Source organism: Lathyrus oleraceus, chromosome 5, assembly GCF_024323335.1.
Source record: "Lathyrus oleraceus cultivar Zhongwan6 chromosome 5, CAAS_Psat_ZW6_1.0, whole genome shotgun sequence".
NCBI classification, from domain to species: domain Eukaryota; kingdom Viridiplantae; phylum Streptophyta; class Magnoliopsida; order Fabales; family Fabaceae; genus Lathyrus; species Lathyrus oleraceus.
Window position 1 is genome coordinate 597589710 of NC_066583.1, and position 15198 is coordinate 597604907.

A 15198-nucleotide genomic window follows, 5' to 3' on the forward strand; every position below is an offset into this window, starting at 1 on the left:
TAAAAATGAAAAGAAAAATAATAAAGCTATAAGATTTAAGTTAAAATTTTATTTAAAATAATATTTGAAAAATAAATTATAAAATAATAAAATAAATTATAAGATCAGTGATAAAAATACCATTATCAAACAAATATTTTTACTGTTATATAAACTTTTAAATTATAATTATAAGTTCAAAAATATATCATGACAAACAACACCTAAATAGTAACATATCACACTAACATACACATATTATCCCCATAACAAGGGCTTCTATCTCGCAAATTTCCCATAGCAAAATTTCTATAGGAGTTTAACTTCTCCCAAACAAGATATTTTTACCTCTTGAATTTTTGTGTAATTAAGACATCATTGTCTAATCTTTCTAGAGTTTTTCATTGTTTTCCTTATAGTGACTGACCACCAACTATATTAAAATATTATTATATAATAATAGTTTAATATGTTATTTTTACTTATAAATTAATTTTAAAAAATTCTCCATTTTCCTTATAGTTTTTCTCTTTTTATATTTTTTTTATTAAATTAATATTATAAATAAATTACTTTCATTATACAGAAAAATGTGTATTATAATCTGAAATAATTTATTGACTCTTTAAAATAAATTATTTCTTCTGAAAGAATTTATTGACTCTTTAAAATAAATTATTTCTTTTAATTTATGAATATATCTAAAATAAATTTTGTTTCTTTAAAATAACCGATTGACTAGTTTAAGATAAATCTTTAAATTAAAATTTATTTCTTTAAAATAATTGATTGACTAATTTAAAATTAATTTTATTTCTTTTAAAATATTGATTTTCTAATCTAAAATAAATATTATTTCATTAAAATAATCATCCGACAAATTTAAGATAATTACTCAGTTATTACTTTTTGATTTTTTTTTTATATATTTTCAAAAAGATTTTTTATAATTAAAAAAAGTATAAGTTAACTCAAACTCAATTTTAATATATATATATATATATATATATATATATATATATATATATATATATTTATATATATATATATATATATATATATTTATATATATATATAGATATATATATATTTATATATATATATATATATATATATATATATATATATATATATTTATATGATATTTTATTATTTTGCTATGATTTGTTTACATCAAAATATCAAAAATTATATAAATTTAATACTATTTAAATAGTTTTACATAAAAATTAATGTCAGATATATCTTTTTGAAAATTTATGTAATTTCGACTATATTTTAAACTTCAATAAAATATATGTATGCTATGTTATAAAAAAATCTATTTAAAAACTGAAATAAACTAGCCATAAATGTTTAAAATAATTTGTATTTCTTATAAATATGTGGATTAGATCCAATCCATGAATTCTTTAAAATTTAACTTTAATATAGATTTTTACGCCTCTATTTGATGTCCATTTATGATATATTTACATGTGAAATTCAAGTAAAATATTTTAAACATAGTGATAAATAAATTATTTGATAGTATAAATATTTTTAAATTATTAATTAAAATATTTTTATAATAATTTAATTGATATACATTAATAGTGTAGAATATTTTATATTATTAATTAATAGTAACCCTTAAACTTTTGTAAGTGTTTAAATTTTATTTTAACCACATTTAAAATATCACTTATGAATGATTGAGATTAGTGTTGACAATAAATTTAAGATTATGTTTAAAGAGTTACTCAAAATATTACCTTACTTTATTTTCTTAATTCAGTGGTTTTATTTTAATCATTTATACTTTCAAATAAACACAATATTTCTAAAAATAGTTGTAAAAATAAAATCTACGTCACATAGAAAAAAATTATAAAAACAATTGTATGCCGTGATTAAAAAAGTAAACTTTATCATTTAATAAAATCCTTATATGAACTAAAAATATCAGAGATTTTTGAAAACATAAAGTTAAATTTCAATCTTATAACATTTATTTTTTTAAAAATATTAATTTAAAATATCAAATATATAAAAAAAATAGATTTAAAAAAATTATATTAAGTCTGTGAAGTAAGTGAGTTAAACTAATGAGATGAATCTTAAAATATTTGTTCATGAATTTAAAATGAGTCAAATTTGAGTTTAAAAAAAGTTCGAATCAAACTATAATCGAGTATTGAACTGAATCAATTTTTATCAAACCGAGTTGAGCTGGACCGAATTCGTCTGGACTCGATTCATTTCTAAGCTTTGGTTGAGATTCACCATCCATAAAAAAAATCTTCTGTTATAAAAATCATGTTAAGAAAATAGAGCATAAATCTTTAAAATAAATTTGATTTTTTTGAGAAACATACTAACGAGTCTCCCATGAATATTTTTTAAGAAATTAAAAAGATAAATTTAATACTTTTTTGAGAAAAATACTAACGAGTCTTCCAGTCTTATAACATTTATTTTATTTAAATCTTTTTTTTAAAAAAATATATTAATTTAAAAATATCAAATATAAAAAAAATAGATTAAAAGAATTGCATTAAATATGTCAAGTAAGTGAGTTAAAACTAACCGGATGAACTTTGAAATGTTTGTTCATGAATTTAAAATGAATCAAACTTGAGTTTAAAAAAAATTCTAATCAAATTATAATCGAGAGTATTGAACTAAAACAATTTTTATCGAATCGAGTTAAGTTGAGTCAAATTTGTCTGGAGTTGATTCATTTCCAAGCTTTAGTTGAGATTCACCATCTATAAAGAAAAAAATCTTATGTTATAAAAATGATTTTAAAAAAAGAGCATAAATCTTTAAAATAAATTTGATTTCTTTCAAAAAAAATGCTAACGAGTGTTCCATGAATACTTTTTAAGAAATTAAAAAAATAAATAAAATATTTTTTATGAGATTAAAAGACAATTTAAAAAAAAATATGTGTATTAAATATACTAAAAATAAAAATAATTTTTTTTTAAAAAATATTGTATCTTCAATATATTGAATATAAAATATTTTCTTTTTAAGAGATTAAACTTTATTATATAATAAAATCCTTTATATGAAATAAAAGTATTAGAGATTTTTGAAAGAAAAAATTAAATTTCAATCTTATTACATTTTAAATAAAAAAGTTTTAAAAAATATTAATTTAAAATATCAATATATAAAAAATTAGATTTAAAAAAATTGCATTAAGTCTTTGGAGGAAGTGAATTAAAACTAACCGGATAAACCTTGAAATGTTTGTTCATGAATTTAAAATGTGTCAAACTTGAGCTTAAAAAATGTCCGAATCAAATTATAATCGAATATTGAACTTATCTAATTCTTATCGAATCGAATTGAGTTGAGCCGAATTCGTATGGACTCGATTCATTTCCAAGTTTTAGTTGAGATTCACCATCTATAAAAAAAATCTTAAATTATAAAAATCATTTAAAAAAGGCATAAATCTTTAAAATAAATTTAATTTTTTTAAAGAAAAATATTAATGAATATCCTCCTATGAACACTTTTAAGAAATTAAAAGGATAAATTAAATATTTTTAAGAGATTAAAAAGACAAAAAATTTATATATATATATATATATATATATATATATATATATATATATATATATATATATATATATATATATATTAAAAATAAAAATATTTTTTAAAAAAAATATTGTATTTCAATACGTTACATTGAATATAAAATATTTTCTTTTGAGAGTATCCCGCACACTTTTAGAATGACATTAGATCTAATCCATTGATTTTTGTAAGCTTAACTTTACTATACATTTTTATACCCTTTATTTAATGTCCATTTATGATAATTAATAAAGTTCAATTATTATTAAACATCCTGAGACTCTATTATTTACAAGAAAGTCAAACTTTATTTTATTTTATTGTTTGAATAGGAATTAGATTTTTAAATGAAATTATTGTCATGTACTAACTTAAACTGTGAAAAATCATTTTCATCTCTAATCTGGCAAAGTGACGCTCCTTTCCACTTTTTCCTTATTGGCTCCATTCTTTTCCATAATCTCCCTCTCAATTCTACTTCCTCTTCATCGATCATCACGCTTCACAATCACATCACCAGGTCAATTTCCTTTCCATTTTCATTTCATTTTTGCAACTCAACCTCTTACGTTGCGCACTCTTTCATAATCACGTTTCGCCATTTAACTTATCCAATAATCGCAATAGCTGAATTTCATAATAACGATTTGTAGTGGTTAATTGTCAACGTCACAAGTGCTTTCAAATCACTTGTTTAGTTCTGTAATTGAAATTCAGTTACTGAATTACTATCGTTTTAACTGAATGCGACAATGGCATCACGAGATTCCGATTTCCTGAAGAACTTTTGGATCCCGAATCACGTTCTTGTGCCGGATTCTGAGGTTGATGATGGCCAGATCGATGGCGATGGACCGAAATGTCCGGTGCTTGTTTTTGTTAACTCTAAGAGTGGTGGTCAGTTAGGCGGAGAGCTCTTGAAAACGTATCGCGCACTTCTCAAAGAAAAACAGGTTTAGATTTTTGGATTTATGGATTTTTAGAGTATGGCTTGTTATTATGTAGGAATGAGTATAGCTTGTGTTTGTTTGTTTGTCTGTTTAGGTTTTTGATTTGGGGGAAGAGACTCCTGATAAGGTTTTGAGTAGAATCTATGCTAATTTGGAAAACCTCAAGGTTCGGGGTGATCCGCTTGCTATATCCACTCTGGAGAGACTCAGACTAATTGTAAGTTTTTTTTTGACACAAAGATTAATTGTAAGTTAAAATTCCATTTTAATGTGTTTCTGTTTTCAATAATATTGGAAGTTTTTTCGATTTCTGTGGTTGCTGCAATCGCATTAGGCCATGATTGTGAACTTCAGTTGCTTGGAGCAAACTACAGATAGCCCTCGCTAAACCACAATGGTTGCAACTGCAATTTTTGTTTTTAATTTTTTAAATTTATATAATGTTAACATGTTTTACCCATATGTTCAGTTTTATATGCAAATGTTTTTTTTTTAGTTTGAGATTTTGATGTGTATTTTGTCTGTAGGTTGCAGGAGGTGATGGAACAGCTGGCTGGTTGCTTGGAGTTGTTTGTGATCTCAAATTATCTCATTCGCCCCCCATAGCCACGGTTCCCTTGGGCACAGGGAATAATCTACCATTTGCATTTGGTTGGGTAGGAAATCACATTTCGCTTTTAATGAAACCTTAAAGTATGCTTAAAACATATGCTGCCTCTGCCATGACTTGTTTTTAGAAGCTAAGAATTTTTAATTTTCATGATTTGTGTTCCTTGTTTGACCAGATGCGCTTTAGAATTTGCATATCATGCTGGTTTATTTCTGAGCTTTGCGCATGTTTGCATTAGCTAGTTTATTTTTTCCTTTTAATTAACTATAAACAGGTTTCCTAAATTTAAAGATTGTGGTTACTGAATAAATATTTTTTTTAGAAAAGTATAAAAAATGACGGATCCTGTAAATCATAATTTTTTCTGCTGTATTGCAGGGGAAGAAAAACCCGGGAACCGATGAACAATCTGTTTTGTCATTTCTAGAACAAGTAATGAAAGCTAAGGAAATGAAAATTGACAAGTAATGAACTTTCTTCCTTTTCTTTTATCTATTAGTTATTCTACTGTTTAAATAGCTCGCATATGAGTCTATAGTTACATTTCTTCCTACTATTGGGAAATTCTAAGGAATATTTTAGTTATAGAATGATTTCATAGAACCCTTCAATATGAAATCAATTAATTGATATCATAATTGAAAACCTGTAATTTCTTTTTCAATTTAGTATTTTATTACCATTTTCTGTGTCCCATCTCAATCTGATATCTTCTGTGGTGTCATATATGTAGTTAATCACAAACCATCACGCTGAATGTTGTTTATTATTATTATTTTGTTGGTTCATTATTCACACTATTTTATCATCATTATATTATATTCTCTTATGAGGCATTTTTGAGTGGTTCCAATAGTTTAAGCCTTAAGGAGTACTTAGTTTCTCTCTTACTGACTTCTCATGTTCTGAATGCTCCTTTATCCAAAGAAAATTTGTGACAATTTTTAAGGGCTACTTATTGTTCAAGATCTTTAACAAATATTTTTGCAGATTTCTTATATCACTTGCTTGTCTGATAATTTCTGTTTTTTCTTAAATCCTCAGCTGGCACCTTCTTATGCGGATGAAGACTCCGAAACATGGTGCTTGTGAACCTATTGCACCTCTTGATTTGCCCCATTCTCTGCATGCCTTCCATCGTGTGTCAGAGACAGATGAACTTAATATAGTAAGACACTATACCATTCACTATTTAGTAATTTCATACTACATCCAATTCATGGTGATTGGGCAATTATTTGTAGGATGAGTTGATAATATAGGGTTTGAAACTAAATCACACCTAGTTTGGGGTGAAATTTTCGTTATGAACTATTATGGGCACACGCCTTGTATTCCTCAAGCACAAACAGAAAAACATGTGCATATTTTAACTTTTATCCTTGATTTTTATTAATAAAATTTATAGTGTACTGTGTGGTGATAGGAGTTCTTTGTAAATCTTTTGTTACAGAAGTTCAGGCTTCTTTTCTAATCACTCTACTTCCTTGTGTGGTTGTTTCTTACTGTTCTTCAGAAAGGTTGCCATACTTTTCGAGGTGGATTTTGGAATTACTTCAGCATGGGTAAGAATTATAGTGAAGGATGAATTAGTTGATTTAGTTGGCTTTACATTATAATAATTAATTTTGTTTGTTTCACATCCTTTGATCTTGGTTAAGTATTAGTGTATTACTGAGTAATATCAAATTATTAAATTGCAAAATTAAATTAAATTAACTTTAGCAATAAAACCTTTATTTTTTTACATAAGCTGTGAAAAGTATGAATATGAAATGATGGAAACATTTCATATATTGTAGTTAGTTTGCTTATTCAGTAAAATTTATTGATTAACTTCATAAGTAGTGCTAATTGTTTTTAGCTTTGACTAGTTTTTCACTTTAGTGATTGTATTTAATGTCATAGAATCTAATAGAAGGAATTTTTTGTGATACCCCCCCCCCCCCCCCCCCCCCCAAATTTTTTTTCATCAATTCTTCTTGCTTAAGCAGTGGTTGAAAAATCTGTGACTTCTGATTGTAGGAATGGATGCTCAAGTGTCTTATGCATTTCATTCTGAACGAAAATTGCACCCTGAAAAATTCAAAAATCAGTTGGTTAATCAGGTATATTGTTATTTCTGCATAACTATAATAAAATACTTAGAAATATTATTATGCTGAAGTTAATAGCAGCAGAGAAAGGCATATGGCAAAAGATTAATAGACTAATTACAAAATATTTTATTTCTATTTACACCATATGATACAATATATCTATCCCATATAATAAATACATGGATCCTAATCTTATTTTCAACAACTCGGCCGACTCTTTCCCTATTTATTGGGATATGTAATTTCAAACCACCGAAATATAGTTTCATTATCCATTTTTTTCTTTTTTGTGATTGATTTTTTGATTCTATTTAAAATTGTGTCAGAGCACTTATGCTAAGCTTGGATGCACACAAGGATGGTTTTTAGCTTCTTTATTCCATCCTCCATCCAGGTCAGTTCATGTAGATCTAGCATTGATTGCACAAAAGATTTATATGTTTTCCTTTTATGATTTTAACTTTTTAAGGTTCCCTTTACTTGAGTGAGTTCATGAACCATCTAATATAGACCCTTGTTGTAAAGTCATGAAAGTTCATAGTGGTGATATATACCTACACAAATAAAAGAGCAGCCTTGTGCTATAGAGCTCCCACCAGTGTCATCTAGGAAAGCGTTGATTCTGTTATGGATATACTATAGACAGCCTTATCTTGCATGATACACACATGACACTGGAAATCTATTTTTTAAAATCAGTTCATATTAAAACTTGCAACTTGCAACTGGTCCTTTAACTAACTTTGTGGTTATTTTGACTTCGATATATTTATTTTCATTTTGGTTTATGAAGCTTCAGAATGCTAAGTTCCCCATTCCACTGTTGATTTGTTAAATCGTTAGTTTATAGGCTCGAGGAACAGACTATTAAGGACCAACATTTCCTTTTGCTTAGAACTTTCAACAACTAGGCCAATAGCATTTTTTAGTTCAATCAGAAAATTAGGTAATATCCTTGTTGGTGATCTTATTATTCCCAATACATAACTTCTATTGATATGCTATTATGGTAAAAGAAACGTTGAATTCTTTTTTTTTTGTCAGAGAAACACTGAATTCTAAAATATACCATAGTCCTATCTTCACTATTAGTCATGTCAAGTTTCAATATATAACTCATTTGCCAGGGAGCCATCTTTCCTGTTGGAAGTTGGTGTGGGCATAGGTAATGATTCTGGCCTATGATCAGAGCTAGGAATTGTAGCAACAATGCTACATCAGTAAAACAACACTCTCTGGTTCTTCTAAAACTAGCCTACAAAATCATAAAATATAAACCTAGTGATCATTGTTAATTTACTATTTTGCGGCTTATTTGGTTTCTCATCTATGACGAGTCTTATTTAACCAGGTCCCTAGATAGGAATGGACACTGATACATGTAGAAACTAAATTTCAACAGAAGATCATTGGATTTCCCTCTTGTTCAAATTCAAATATAGTTTAAATGGTTGTAAATATTCTGCTTCCTAATGGAGAGTCTGGAGCCTGAGAACAAAGTTGTAATAATTTTGAATGTTATATACTATGCAGTTCTTTCATTCTTCATTACTTGTTTAGACTGGTGAATTGCGCACACATATGCACCCAACTACACACGCAATATCATTGTATCTATCTTCATAGGTCCATCTTAAGCAATTATATATATATATATATATATATATATATATATATATATATATATATATATATATATATATATATATATATATATATATATATATATATATATATATATATATATATATATATATATATATATATATATATATATATATATATATATATATATATATATATATACTGTTAAGTAAATTTAATTTGATCTTTGACTGCAGGAACATAGCACATATGGGAAAAGTCAAAGTCATGAAAACACATGGTCATTGGGAGGATCTAGAAATACCTTCCAGGTAAAACATTCTGTGATTTTTTACCTTTCTATTTTGGTAATATTGAAGTTGTAAGAACTTGGGCAGTGGAGAGGAAAGTACTGTCTAGTGGAGGATTGAAACTTCCACATCAACATCATACTGAAGTCTTATAACTTGGTTATGTCTATTAAGCTACAAGCTCATTGGCACATATCTAGCAAAAACTACATTTCGAAAATATCATAGATCAATAGCCACACATAACTATGCTTGATTGTTTCTAAGTTCACTGTCATGTGAATCATACCCATTCATGTTTTCAGAACTTCATTGCGTTTATCATTGTATCAATTGTTAATTATTTGATGACTAACATTTGTATCAATTGTTAATTATTTGATGACTAACGTTTCATCACAATGTCAACTTCTTGAGTACGGATATTTTATAGCCACATGGCCGTTTATATTTTTCTCTATCTAAATTTCTTTTTTGTTATTGTTTACTGCTTGAATAACATCTGATGTGTTTGTTACCTGCTTTTCATGTTATTTGCAGCATCCGATCAATTGTATGCCTTAACTTGCCTAGCTTTTCTGGTGGATTCAATCCATGGGGTACACCAAACAGAAGGAAGCAACGTGATGTAAATTTCATAACTAATTCTGAATTTTATTTATTTATTTATGTCGTTTTCCCTGTAATTTTTATAGTCTAGGTGTTAGTAGTTGAAGTAGTAATAATTATGCAATCTCCAAACAAAACTCTAAATATGCTAACTTGATCAAGTACAGAGAGAATTTACACCTCCATATGTAGATGATGGTCTTATTGAAGTTGTTGGTTTTCGAGATGCCTGGCATGGACTTGTTTTGCTTCATCCAAATGGTCATGGAACTCGCCTTGCTCAGGTATGGGATAAGATGAAATATTACTTACATTTTTGTTTCTTTTTTGTTTAAAGTTCTTAGACCACTACATTCTTATCTTAATCATGTTTTTCTCTTGGAAACACTTTCCAATAGTTTACTATCCATCCGTGCCAATTATTATTAAAATGGCTTGAAATGATCTTGTCAGGCAAAAAGAATCCGCTTTGAGTTTCACAAAGGTGCAGCAGATCATACATACATGAGGATTGATGGGGAGCCTTGGAAGCAACCTCTCCCAGTTGATGATGATACTGTTTTGGTTGAGATTTCGCATCACGGCCAAGTTAACATGCTTGCCACTCATGAATCCAAGTCTAAAAGTGTGAATGATCCATCATCACCTTATCATCATGATGCTGAAGACGACGATGATGAAGACAGTTTAGCAGATGAATTTCGAAAGTTTGGTGCAGCTGAATCATTCAAAATCCCAGATGAGGTAGATATTGCTCATCTCAGTTAGGTTTTCCCCTATTACACCATTCTTTAACATTATGCTGTTGACATTGCCGAGCCAGTTGCTTAAACTTATGTGTGTTTATTTAACGTAGCCTCCATCAATTTTATCACATGTTTGCTAAATTCTAGCAGCGTTATGTCTGCAAACATGGTGATTGTAATTTAGAATTGAGAATGCAATAATTGATTTTTTCTGAACATCCTTGCAGTTGAAATACATATTCAAACTAGTGTCGTTGTTTCTAGTTTCTTTTGGAGTGACAAAAATGAAAGTAAGTTTTAATAAATTATTTGAGAATCTTCTACACAATTTCTAAAATTCAGTGTTTGGGGAGAGTCGACGATTAAATATACTCTTTAAAATATGCACATCCTGGCTATGGAGGAGGAAGGACCCCAGATAAAAGGCCCTGTAATAAAGGAACAGAGAACCCTACAACTTTCTAAAAGGAGAAAAGTGCAATTGTTGGTATAAATCAGTAGCTAATGATGGTAAATTTTAACTATGAAATTGATGTCAAACTCTTTCATTGTACATATGCCGAAATATAGAAAAAGATTTATTTAGTGAGAATGTATGCCTTTGGGCTTTCTTTCGAGAGAACTGCAAAATACATTGGTGACTGTGAGGTAAAAACAACAAAATACGCCCAAATCGTGTTGGAAGAAGGGTCAATTGTGGTTTTAGCAATATGTGAAATCATGCTGATTATTGCTTATCCGACTCATTGGATTAAGAAAACCCATTTGAAGGATAAGAAATCTTCACTTGGACATCATTTCAGAAGACCATAGCTACAGAACAGGCAATTGTTGCCCCAAACATTTTGAAATTGCCCCATTAGCCTTCTGTGGTTCCGCCCTTTCTTCACTTTTCTTCTTCTCCCTGGAGTAAAATATCATATCAATGAATTAAAATCTTGCTGAGAACAACCATCAAGTTGTAACTATAAATCTGCCACATCTATTAGACATCGAATTGTAATGATAGCATACTCATTTATAGTGCAGATAGAATATGAGATTAGGTAATCTCAGAAATAAAATAGCCCGATTTTCACAAATTTAACAATAAAATCATAAGCTCAAGACAAGTTCTCAGTTGGTTACAAACAAGTTTTGTAATCTCATGTTTTCTGAAAAATGTAAATATGATAGAATGTTGAATCTATCTATAAAATAAGGATGTTTGTGTGTCTTTCTTCACCTGCTGCAAAAGTCACTTTTTAATACATCTAGTCAAATTGAGGTTTAGAAGCAAAGTCAACTTTATTTGACACTATAAAGATATATATTTTTACTTTAAATCGTGTTAGGAGCTAAAATCAATGATGATGATCTCTACCGTAAAACCAAACACACTTAGCAAATAATAACTGCAGTTATACCAAATTCAAAATGAAAAGCCGTGACAGCAGAGAAGATGAGAACAACTGAAGCCAGAAGGGCATTGAAATGCTAGACTTCTACCTGTCAATATATTCCCTTAGCAACTCTTTTGCTTGAACCAGCTTGGAAAGCAGCATCCGATATACATCCAAGTCCCGATCAACGCTTTTTTTGTTGATGTTCAAAGCCGCACAAAGCTGTTTATAGGTTCAACTTCAATAATTGTAAAATAGAAAACAATAATAAAACATTGATTTGAATCATCCAAATTATAAGTCATTGCCTTGAATGAAATGAGTTACCTTGTCTAAAATTGTTGGTTCTGTTGCATTTGCCAACTCAAGAAGGCGAAAAAGGCCTACCGCAAAGAAACGACTATAACTAAATTCGCCCTTTCCTCCCGCTCTTTCTGCAATATCCTTTAAAATCCCTTCAACTTCTCCTTCTTTGGATGAAAATTCAACCAGAGAAGATGAAGTTTGAGCCCTAGCCCACTCTTCCAACTTCTGTGCATCTATTCTGTAAATGGTAACATAAAACACCATTGAGTCAAAGGTTTAGGTCAAGGATAACAAAGGCTAATAAAGAAGAATCAATCAATCTCCTAACCTGTATTGTTCTGGATCTTCCTTCAACGCGTCAATATAAGCTTTGAAGATGGTGTTTCGGTCTTCTTCACTCGAATACCCTTCCATAAATTTATCATATATAGTAACAAAACCAAGAGCGAATACCGGATCATAACGGTATGATGTCTTGTATCTCATTAAATGTTGCTGGACAATAAGCTCCTGCAGCACATTGTTATAGATACTCGGGATCGGTCGTTTATACGCCTTTAGGAAATTTAACTTTGTCTCAGAAACACTAGGAACATCTGCAGTAGATATAATAAGATTCATTTTCTTCTATTATAGATACTTAATATAAAACTTTTTACACCATGTCATACACTCATAAATCATACCTAAGCTTCAAAACATTCTACATGCATGCAAATGTAAAGTAAAATAAAGTAACACACAATAACTAGTTTGAAGAAACTTTTCCTAAGTAAAACCAAAAGTGATACTATTTCAAGGCCATTCAAATATTAGGAACCAAATTAACAAAGGCACAAACCTGTGACTGAAGACATGCATTGAACGGTCATTTTAGAAGCAGAATTGGCAGCTCGAACACCGACACAATGGTACGAGGAATCTGTCCGAATTCCAAAGATATCAGAATTGGAAGCAAGGAAGCGAGTAGAAGCTGGAAGAGTTGATTTTCTCTGTGAGTTCATTGCTGAGAATGACAGAGAAGATAGAGCAGCCATAGTTACTAGAAAACGGAAATACAAGACAAGAGAGAGAAAGAGAGTAGAAGCAATGAGACTCAGAAAATATGGTTCATGGAATGGAAGGACAAAATTCAGAGGAAAGTTGCATTGCTTTCAAACGTTTGTGTTGGCAACAACGTTTAAGGGGGGAAAAGACAAAAAAGCTTATCAACACTGTGAAGTGGAAAAAGTAAAACCGAAACGTTATTGCTGTCGACATGGGAAGGTGTCGCTGACATAAAGACACGTTGAAGTTTGACAGTCACACCGCTTATGTAGCCTAAAACATCATAGACACATATCTTTTCCAAAAAAGTACTAGGGAGTCAATTTGCTTTTAAGATAGACAAGTACTTAAATTTATCCGTAGATCATATACCAGATCAACGGTTGTATTAGGGAGTCCATTTTCTAATTTGATTGAATGTTCTTGTCTAAGTTGAATCATTTGACATAAAAATATAATGAACGGTAAATAGTTCTTTATGCGAAATTTTCAGAAGTTTAAAATGCAAAAATATAAAATAAAAATAAAAATGGAAAGTGCAAAAATATAAAAAATCAAAAGAAATGGTAGGGGCACAAGTTAAGAACTAAAGAAAGGGTAGGAGTATAAATTTATTTTTTTAATTGTTTTTTCCAATACAAATTTACTATAACTAGATTTTTTAACTTGTGCCCCAAGTTAGCATTACCCCAAAAGAAATACTTAAACTTAAATTGATAGAAAAAAGTAATGACATACTAAATAAGAATAGAGTATAAAGGCACCATAATAATTGATACTTAATGTGCTTAAGAAATACCATGTCATATCCGGTGAACATGGGATGGTTAATGGATCCTATAGAAATTCTTTCGTGTGTACATACAGCTCCGTATCAATCGAAGTAGTCAGCTCCATATCAGTCGCTTCCACCATATTAATTGGAGTCTTTGTCTCAGCGTGATTAGTCACCCTGTCTCAACCACCAATTGCACATCATCCTGACCCTACGTCATGAGTTATTGTCTCGAAATCGTCAACAATCGCAACATCGAGCTCATTAACAAGATCTATGCCCCATCCATCAGGTTTACCTTTATGTCGGATAATACAAGGTGTGTGTGACTGATCATCCAACCGCCTTATAAGAGAATTGATCGGAACTACTCTATCTGCCTGGATATGCGAATCCTCAACGTCATCTGCCCTCGCACGTGAGCTCTTTGCAATTGCTTTCTTATATCTATCATTTTGTCTAGAAGTAATCGTGTCGTCCTTTCCTCTGGCCTTCACTACAAAAATAAAATAAAATATAAACGACCAAACTTTTAAAAAAATCAAGAAATCAACATGACTTTCTCGAATTTTTTGAAAAATCTAGTTACCATCTCAAGATTTGTTTCTTTTGGATATTTTGAAATATCTTGTTATACTCTCAGTATTATAAGGCCTGAGTACCTCCTCAAGAAAAGATAGAGAGAGAATGAAGTTGGAATATATTTCATTGATATCCTTGAAATGGTGAATATAACCAAATATAAAGGAATGCAAACCTAAGGAAATCACAACAGAATCCGCTAACAGATTTGACAGCAATGCAAAATATAACAAATTAGTAGTGAGTCATCCATTCTATAAGCAATTAGGATATTTTATTTGTAGACTATATGATCCTTATATTTAGAAGGCAACTTCTTGGTAAGCATGAGCCTTCTCACAGTAACATTCACAGGTCCATCTTTTGTAGTAGCAACAGGCCCAATTCCAACATTAATATCAATAGGAAGTGGGCTCATAACATTACCCACCCCATCTGAAACAACCTTGTCCTCAAGGTTGTAATGCTGCTTCAAGTCATCCCACAGTTCCCAAGACGTATCCTCTGGTGGCAAGCCATTCCACTGCACTAACACCTGTTTACAAGGCACACCAGCAGTGTCAACGATACGTGTGTCCAAAATAACAAGAGGGGAAACAACAGGATTGTTATCAATTGAATCTGGGGGTAACTGCAAAGTAT

At 29.5% G+C, this 15198-nt stretch overlaps 2 protein-coding genes across 3 annotated transcripts; one reads left to right on the forward strand and one right to left on the reverse strand.

The window, feature by feature from the left end:
• Window positions 1-3911: 3911 nt before the first annotated feature.
• LOC127086821 (diacylglycerol kinase 5) lies at window positions 3912-10682 on the forward strand. 2 transcript variants are annotated; one of them, XM_051027638.1, is made up of 13 exons: window positions 3912-4075; window positions 4209-4508; window positions 4600-4722; window positions 5033-5161; window positions 5494-5579; window positions 6160-6283; window positions 6632-6680; window positions 7141-7223; window positions 7541-7608; window positions 9056-9130; window positions 9650-9737; window positions 9886-10002; window positions 10172-10682. In XM_051027638.1, exons 2-13 carry the CDS (start codon window positions 4308-4310, stop codon window positions 10484-10486), a joined length of 1458 nt encoding a protein of 485 aa, XP_050883595.1. In that variant the 5' UTR covers window positions 3912-4075; window positions 4209-4307; the 3' UTR covers window positions 10487-10682. The 2 variants fall into 2 exon arrangements, with proteins under 2 accessions (XP_050883595.1, XP_050883594.1); XM_051027637.1 differs by having other exon boundaries at window positions 3937-4508.
• A 287-nt stretch (window positions 10683-10969) lies between these two features.
• LOC127086822 (protein THYLAKOID FORMATION 1, chloroplastic) lies at window positions 10970-13378 on the reverse strand. Its single transcript, XM_051027639.1, has 5 exons — window positions 12994-13378; window positions 12481-12748; window positions 12174-12390; window positions 11953-12068; window positions 10970-11368 (listed from the first exon to the last, which is right to left on the reverse strand). The coding sequence occupies exons 1-5, from the start codon at window positions 13187-13189 to the stop codon at window positions 11278-11280; spliced, it is 888 nt and encodes a 295-aa protein (XP_050883596.1). The 5' UTR covers window positions 13190-13378; the 3' UTR covers window positions 10970-11277.
• Window positions 13379-15198: the final 1820 nt, after the last annotated feature.